The sequence below is a fragment of the Chiloscyllium plagiosum genome, chromosome 7 (assembly GCF_004010195.1).
Source record: "Chiloscyllium plagiosum isolate BGI_BamShark_2017 chromosome 7, ASM401019v2, whole genome shotgun sequence".
Lineage (NCBI taxonomy): Eukaryota > Metazoa > Chordata > Chondrichthyes > Orectolobiformes > Hemiscylliidae > Chiloscyllium > Chiloscyllium plagiosum.
The window spans coordinates 66,225,562-66,234,097 of record NC_057716.1 but is presented as its reverse complement, the minus strand read 5'-3'; the positions used below and the strand labels follow the sequence as shown (position 1 = coordinate 66,234,097).

Sequence of the window (8,536 nt, the reverse complement as noted above, 5' to 3'; positions counted from 1 at the left end):
TGGAATGAGCTGCCAGAGGATATGGTGGAGGCTGGTACAATTGCAACATTTAAGAGGCATTTGGATGGGTATATGAATTGGAAGGGTTTGGAGGGATATGGGCCGGGTGCTGGCAGGTGGGACTAGATTGGGTTGGGATATCTGGTCGGCATGGTCGGGTTGGACCGAAGGGTCTGTTTCCATGCTGTACATCTCTATGACATCCCATCCCAGATCTAACCCTCTGACTCGGCTCCAGCCCCTTTGCCTGACCTACCCTTCCAACTACCTTCCCAGTTATCCACTCCACACTTCTCATTGACCTATCACCAGCATCGTTTACCTTCACCCACCTGTCAACATCCCACCTATCTTTCCATTAGCCCCATCTCCCATTTATTTCTCATCTCCCTTCCCCCTCTCCAGCCCAAAACATTGAATCTCTTGCTTCTCAGATGCTGCCTGACCTATTATCCTCATGTGAAAGGTACTACCTAATTTCAAATCTTATCTTCGTCTTCCCTTGTCAAAGTCTTCATAATTTTAAACAATCAACTATGTATTTGTGAAATAATTGATTAATGAAATTCTTCTTTATTCTAATAACAGAGTTTTTGTTTCACTATTTTAGTAACTGAAACCCTTTATCCTTGGTATCATCTTGGCGACATTAACTGCACCAATATCTGTCACCTTATGATCCTCTGTAATATAACGTACATAACATCAGAGATACTTTACTAATTGCAGCCTAACCACATTTGTACATACTTATGATTTTCTCCTTGCTTTTGTGCTCAAGCACTATTTATAATTCCAAGGATCCATACCTTTTTAATTCCTTTAACAAACTACTTGACAACTTTTTATAAACTGTGCATCTAAACCTTTAAATCACAAAAAAGCTTCCACTACTTTTAAAGTTTCATCATTTGATGTATAGGTAACAACTTCTGCACATTGTCCCAATCTTCTACATTTGGCAGAATGTTAGCGAAAATCTTGGAGCAAAGGTATAAATGTCATTTTAGCTGTCGTACCATAAATCTTTGTAAATCAGTGCAACCAATCCTGATAGAAATTCCAAGTAAATTTATCCTCTTCTCCATCATCTTTCCAAAACGTATCATCCCGAGTTCTCCAGAATAAACGTCTGAGTTTTATGTAGCAGTTCTATGTGTAAAACAATTAGTTAATCAAAAATATATGCAGATTGTTTTCGATGAATGCAGTTTCAAATAACATGGATTTGTTATAACATAGATATTACTTTACAACCATTAATCCAATAAAGCACCCATAATTTGCAACAACATTATTATTGATCACCGATAATATATTTACTATATATATATATATGCAATGCCGGAGGTGACCTTTAATGGGACACTTGTTTCTTCCTCAGTGAGCCCAGTGTCACTTTTCTAAGTCTCTGTATTCACTGTTTCAACTGATCCACCTCTGCGTGGGGCTATCATCACTTGCAATACTTTCTCCACATCACACTTAACTTCATAATTGATGGCAAATCTCGCATGTAATGTACATGCTTTTTATTTCAAATATCCCTTTAAGAATGATATCACAAATTATCCACAATTGGAAATGATCACTTTTTCCTTTAGTAGTGGGAATGGAGGTGTTATTATTCACTATATTGTGAAAACATCTGCAGCAGTGAGCAGATCCAATTTATTAAAAAGACGTCAAATCAGCCTGGAGACTTCTGAGGACGTACCTGAATATTTAAATGGGTTTCTATAGGAATATGTTTCTAATAATGCAATTTCACTTATTGCAGTGATTTTCAGGAACATAACTACCACGTTATTCAAGGACTACATTTGTGTTGAAAATGTTTTAATTATACCACCTCTGAATATTTTAATATGTATTTTATACTTACAGAGTCGTGCATTGCTCAGTGCAAAGGAGAGAACGAATATTTAGTTCGAGATGGTGATAAATGTGATTGTAAATGTCAAGCTGGATATAAACGAAGGGATGATAAATGTGAAAGGTTGAGTATGAATCATTAACTTATAAGATTATTTTACTTTAATTTTATCCACCTTTCTCCCTTTACAGTCTGTGCCCCAAAGACTGTTATCCATCCTGTGGAGGAGAACTGGCCGGAAGGCCATTTCTATGTCCTTGACATATCCCCACTGAACAGGACTCATGACTGCCATCAGGAACCCACTCATCGCACCTTATTTTTCATTAGGTTTTGGTTTGTGGAAATATCATAAGTCTACCTCAGCCACAAGGAGAATCAAACAACACTATTGGCATTGTTATCCTATTCTGAACCACATACATTTATTTCACATCTCTGTTTTCCTGAAAAGGTGCTGCTGTGCCTGAATAGCTCTCAACCTTGTGAAATGGTATTCCTATAATTATGCTGTGTAAGGCACGCCAGGAATATTGCCCCAATGATGTTGAAGTACATCCCGATGACTAAGTAGGTCACATAGGATGGTGTGTGACTGGATGGGGATATTGGAGGTTGTGGTGATGCTATAACTTTTCTAATTGCGCCTCTGTGTGATTGAGCAGTATGCTGAAAGTCATCATCAAAGTTCATTTAAATGAAGTAGAGTACGCATGCTTTGACCAAAGGCAGATCCTTGCCTTGTAACTGCTGACCTTTCACCATGAGCTGCTTTCTGGCAGGTCCTTAGCCACTAATGGTTTGGCATTACTCTTCATTCAGGTCCTAAGTCTATCTCAGCCAAATCAAACAGCGGATCAAACAGCACTAATAGTGTTTTTTGGAATTATTTGGAACCACATGCTATTGATCCAGTTACCTGAGCAGCTGTCCCCCACTATCCCCATAAATGAAGCATCAAACAATTACTGATGTAAATACAAATGTATTTCAGCAAAGAGTTAACATCTGCAAGGCAGGAACAACACGGAGATAAATGGAAGAAAAATATTCCATAAAAAAATGATTAACTTTTGGGTTCCAGTTCAGGATTCAGGAAGTTAATGTAAGGTACATAGATCCTTTATAAGTCAGGTTGCAAAGACAAAGCAAAATACTCTCTAAAACTAAATAAAACTGAAACATGGATGCATAATTTTAATTCAATTGTTCTTATTTCAAGTTAACTGTTCTAGTTGGTCAAAATTAATTCACATTGTTATACATGTGTATATTTGAAACATTTCTTATATTTAACACTCACGATGTGCTTGTTTTAATTTAGTTGTCCATTTGGCTATGGTGGAATAGACTGCAATGATGGTAAGAATTAATAGTTTTAAATTCAAATTATGAAATGAAGGGGACAACATTTTCTCAGGAATGGAAGAAGAATGTTTCACTGATGCTTGTGTGTGTCTGTGTGTGCATGCACATACGTGCATGTGTGTGTATTTTCCCATTAAAGCACATTGTTTGAAGACAGTGAAGAGAGTTGTAAGAACCATTTTTAAATATTTCTAGTTAAAAAGATGAAGCATTTGAAATGAAAACAATAAATTTCAATCAATTTGTTACACCGAAGGCTATAGCTCTCAGCGATTTCAGCAGCTGTGTTGGTCCTGTGTTAGCACACATGATATTCCAATTAAAGAAACTCATAGTAAGTTTTGAGAAGATTTTGTAGCTCAGGTTGAGGTTTTAGATGTAGGTTTGCTCGCTGTGCTGAAAGGTTCATTTCCAGACATTTTGTTGACTTACTAGGTAACATCTTCAGTGGACCTCATGCAATACAATGCTGAAACTTCCTGCTTTCTATTGAAATGTTTGGGTTTCTTTGGGTTGATGATGTCATTTCTTGTGGTGATGTTATTTCCTGTGGTGAAGTCACTTCCTGTTCCTTTTCTCAGGGGTGGTAGATGGAGTCTTACTCAATGTGTTTATTGATAGAGTTCTGGTTGGAATGCCATGCTTCTAGGAATTCTCGTGGATGTTTTTGTTTGGCTTGTCCTAGGATGGATTTATTGTCCCAGTCGAAGTGGTATCCTTCCTCATCTGTGTGTGAGGATACGAGTGAGAGTGGGTCATTTCTTTTTTTGGCTAGTTCACTGTATGAAGTCAGTTCACCACTGAGCTCGTAGCAGAATCTGATTACAATATTAACATTATATTGTTTAGTCAAACTAATTAAGCTATGGTATATTTTCATTTTATCCAGCTTGAATTCATTGATACACTTATAAGCTACTTATCCACAAAACATAAGAAAGAAATGAAATGCATAAAACGGGGAGAGAGGAGGAATTTCAGATTGTTATCCGTAGAACAAAGAGAATCTTAGAATTATTACATTGTGGACTGGTTTTATTTCCCCTGGCATTCATCAGTAATCAGAGGGCACAACTTTCAGGGAATAATCAAAAGAATTGGAGGGGTGCTGAGAATTTTAAATGCAGTAACTTGTGTGATCTTGAATATGCACTGAATGGGTAGTGGAAACAGATTCAATAGTAATTCTAAAGAATAATTTGGATATATACCCAATAAGAAAAGAAACTGCAGCATTTTCTAAACAGAGTATGAAAGTGGAACTAATTCAGTATCTCTTGCAAAGAGTCATGATGAGTCAAATTGTTTGCTCCATGATTTTTTAGAACATTATAATTACATTTTAAAGCATTTATACTGAGGTTCAAACATTATTAAAGTTAATTTGATCATTCTTGAAATGCAATTTTGTTTTGCAGCCTTTCAACTCAGTACTGTTGTGATTGGTGTTATAGCTGGAGTTATCATAATAAGTATGACAATTGGACTCATTTATACAAGCATAAGGTAATATTATTTATCTGAATCCAATATTCTTTATCATTCTTATTTAAAAATGGCCCAGTTAAGAGCACAGTTCCAAATAAGGAGCTTAAATAATTACTGAGGTCAAGTACTTCTGAAAAACATCACTTCAATATATCTATTTTCCAAGTGGTAAATAGCATGAGAATGTCTTTAATGTGACATGACTTTAGGAACCCTGTAATATTTTTCTGATTATTAAATGACATCTTAATATTTCCAAATTATAAGGAATGTTTCCTACATTGAAAGTTCTAAGCTTGAGTAATGCCGCAGAAGGATGCTGCATTTATCCAGCTCCCAAATCCCTTATTAAACTGTTCTTGAAATTCTTTTAAAATTTACATTAAAAACATGCATTGACAATTGGGTACAGTCAATGGTGAATATAAATGTTACATCTGAATAACTTCTCTTTATTAAGTTAGGAGACATAAGCAAATGGGATGCCATGCTTGCTTAAAAACAATCAAATGAACAATTAATTATGATGAATCCAATGTTAGTACTGTCCCATAAAAGTTGTACTTATATTAATATGAAATCTTACACTTTTGTTTGAAATACATTTTCAAAGTGTATATTATAGATCACACCAACACTGGGTGACTCCTTGTGAGTTCACTACAGCAGATATAATTCTCACACTTCTTATAACCGTTCCACACGTTTCCAATTTCTTTCATCCTATCACCTGTATGTCCTTGCTTACTATGATCTGCCTGTACTGCTCGCAAACAAACCTTTTCACTGTATTAGGTACACGTGACAGTCAAAAAAGTACTTATTTGTTTTGCTTTAATGAAATGAAAGTTTATATGAAGTACAAGGAGAATTTTGCATCATTGGAAAAATTTAGTGGTGCACATTTTTAACTATGTAAGATAAAGTTGCTTTTTGAAGTAGTGAGGTTGTTACTTTGAGGACAGTGTGGCATCAAGAGTATTTGAGTTAAGTAAACATTGCCTGCATGAAAGCCCATTGATCAGTTGGATTGCAATTTGCAACCAATCTGAAGGTGTGGAGCTGTTGGATATTTGCAGAGACTTTGAACTGAAAGCATCTCTCTGTCCTTCTCCTGTTGTGACTGAAAAGACAATGTCAGCAAAACAAAGGAGCTGATCATTGACTTCAGAAAGAAAGGAGATTACACCTCCATCTATATCAGCAGAGTTGAGAGATTTGAGAGTGTCAAGTTCCTCAGAGTGATGATAACCAACAACCTGTCCTAGACTTTCCATGTTGGAGCAACAATCAAGGAGGCACAACAACACCCCTTCTTTCTCAGATGGCTCAGGAAATTTGGCATGTCCATAAGGTTCCTTCACAAGAAAAAGTGAGGACTGCAGATACTGGAGATCAGTCAAAGAATGTGGCGCTGGAAATGCGCAGTCAGTCAGGCAGTATCCGAGAAGCAGGATAATCGATGTTTTGAGCATAAACCCTTCATCAGGAATGAGGCATGTGGCCTAAGGAGGCTGAGAGATAAATTGGACAGGGCTGGGGCTGGGGGAAGATAGCTGGGAATGCGATAGGTAAATGAAAGTGGGGGTGATGTTGATAGGTCGGAGAGGAGGGTGGAGAGGAAAATGGACAGGTAGGACAGTTCAAGAAGGTGGTGCTGAGTTGGAGGTTTGGGTCTGGGATAAAGTGGGGGGAGCAGAAATGAGGAAACTGATGAAATTCACATTGATCCCTTGTGGTTGGAGGGTCCCAAGGTGGAAGATGATGTGTTCTTCCTCCAGGTGTTGGGTTTAGGGTTTGGTGGTGGAGGAGGCCCAGGACTTCCATATCTTTGGTGGACGGGCGGGGGGGGGCAGTTAACATGTTCAGCCACAGGGCGCTGGGGTTGTTTAATGCGTGTGTCCCAGAGATATTCTCTGAAACGTTCCGCAAGTTGGCATCCTGTCTGTCCAATCTAGAGGACACCAAATCAGGAGCAAGGGATACAGTAGAAGGCATGTGTGGAAGTACAGGATGTGAAAGGATGTGAAAGGATCCTTTGGGGCCTTTGATGGAGGTAAGGGGGGAGGGGTGGGCGCAGGTTTTGCACTTCTTGCAGTGGCAGGGCAAGGTGCCAGGAGTGGAGGGTGGGTCGGTGGGGAACATGGACCGAACAAGGGTGTTGCGGAGGGAATGGTCTATGTGGAATGCAGACAGTTTTGGGGAGGGAAATATATCCCTGGTGGTAGGTTCTGTTTGTAACTGGCAGAAATGTTGAAGAATGATGCAATGTATCTGGAAGTTGGTGGGGCTGTAGTAGATGTCCGTGTTGAGTCAGTCACTGAAAATGGAATTGGAGAAGTCCAGGAAGGGGATGGAGGTGTCCAAGATGATTCAGGGGAATTTGAGATTTGGATGCAAGGTGCTAGTGAAGTTGATGAACTGTTCAACTCTTTGTGGGAGCCTGGAGGAAGAACACCTCACTTTTCATCTTGGGACCCTCCAACCACATAGGATCAATGTGGATTTCACTAGTTTCCTCATGTCACCTCCCTCCACCTTATCCCAAATCCAAATTTCCATCTCCGCACCTTCTTGAACTGTCCGACGTGTCCATCTTCCTCTTCACCTATCTGCTCCACCCTCCTCTCTGACCAATCACCTTCACCCCCACCTTCATCTACCTATCGCATTTGCAGCTATCTTCCACCCAGCCCTACCACCTCCCATTTATATCTCAGTCCCCTTGAGCCATAAGCCTTGCTCCTCGAATGCTGCCTGACCAGCTGTGCTTTTCCAATACCACACTCTTCGACTATAAGGACCATCACTAACTTTTAGAGATGCACCATAGAAAACAGACTGTCTGGGTATAAAATAACCTTTTATGGCATCAGCTCTGCCCAGGACCGTATGACACTACAGAAGGCTGTGGGCACAGACTAGACCATCACAGTAGCCAAGCAGTAGAGTCATAGAGTCATAGAAATGTACAGCTTGGAAACAGACACTTCGGTCCAATCTGTCCATGTCGACCAGATATCTCAACCCAATCTAGTCCCAGCTGCCAGCACCCGGCCCATATCCCTCCAAACCCTTCCTATTCATATACCCATCCAAATGCCTCTTAAATGTTGCAATTGTACCAGCCTCCACCACTTCCTCTGGCAGCTCATTCCACACACGTACCACCCTCTGTGTGAAAAAGTTGTCCCGTAGGTCTCTTTTATATCTTTCTCCTCTCACCCTAAACATATGCCCTCTAGTTCTGGACTCCCCAACCCCAGGGAAGACTTTGTGTATTTACCCTATCCATGCCCCTCATAATTTTGTAAACCTCTATAAGGTCACCCCTCAGCCTCCGACGCTCCAGCGAATACAGCCCCAGCCTGTTCAGCCTCTCCCTGTAGCTCAAATCCTCCAACCCTGGCAACATCCTTGTAAATCTTTTCTGAAACCTTTCAAGTTTCACAACATCTTTCTGATAGGAAGGAGACCAGAATTGCATGCAATATTCCAACAGTGGCCTAACCAATGTCCTGTACAGACGCAACATGACTAATAAAGGAAAGCATACCAAACGCCTTCTTCACTATCCTATCTACCTGCGACTCCACTGTCAACGAGCTATGAACCTGTATTCCAAGGTCTCTTTGTTCAGCAACACTCCCTAAGACCTTACCATTATGTGTATAAGTCCTGCTAAGATTTGCTTTCCCAAAATGCAGCACCTCGCATTTATCTGAATTAAACTCCATCTGCCACTTCTCAGCCCATTGGCCCATCTGGTCCAGATCCTGTTGTAAGCTGAGGTAACCCTCTTCG

General features: G+C 39.7%; 1 protein-coding gene across 3 annotated transcripts in view; it reads left to right on the top strand.

Moving 5' to 3' along the window:
• Positions 1 to 8,536, top strand: part of LOC122551665 (mucin-13-like) — a 70,704-nt gene that overhangs the window by 54,620 nt on the left and 7,548 nt on the right. For all 3 annotated transcript variants that reach the window (XM_043693958.1, XM_043693957.1, XM_043693959.1), the window contains 3 exons: positions 1,888 to 1,999; positions 3,201 to 3,238; positions 4,663 to 4,750. In XM_043693958.1, coding sequence (XP_043549893.1) covers positions 1,888 to 1,999; positions 3,201 to 3,238; positions 4,663 to 4,750 — 238 coding nt within the window. The remainder of the gene's footprint in view (positions 1 to 1,887; positions 2,000 to 3,200; positions 3,239 to 4,662; positions 4,751 to 8,536) is intronic.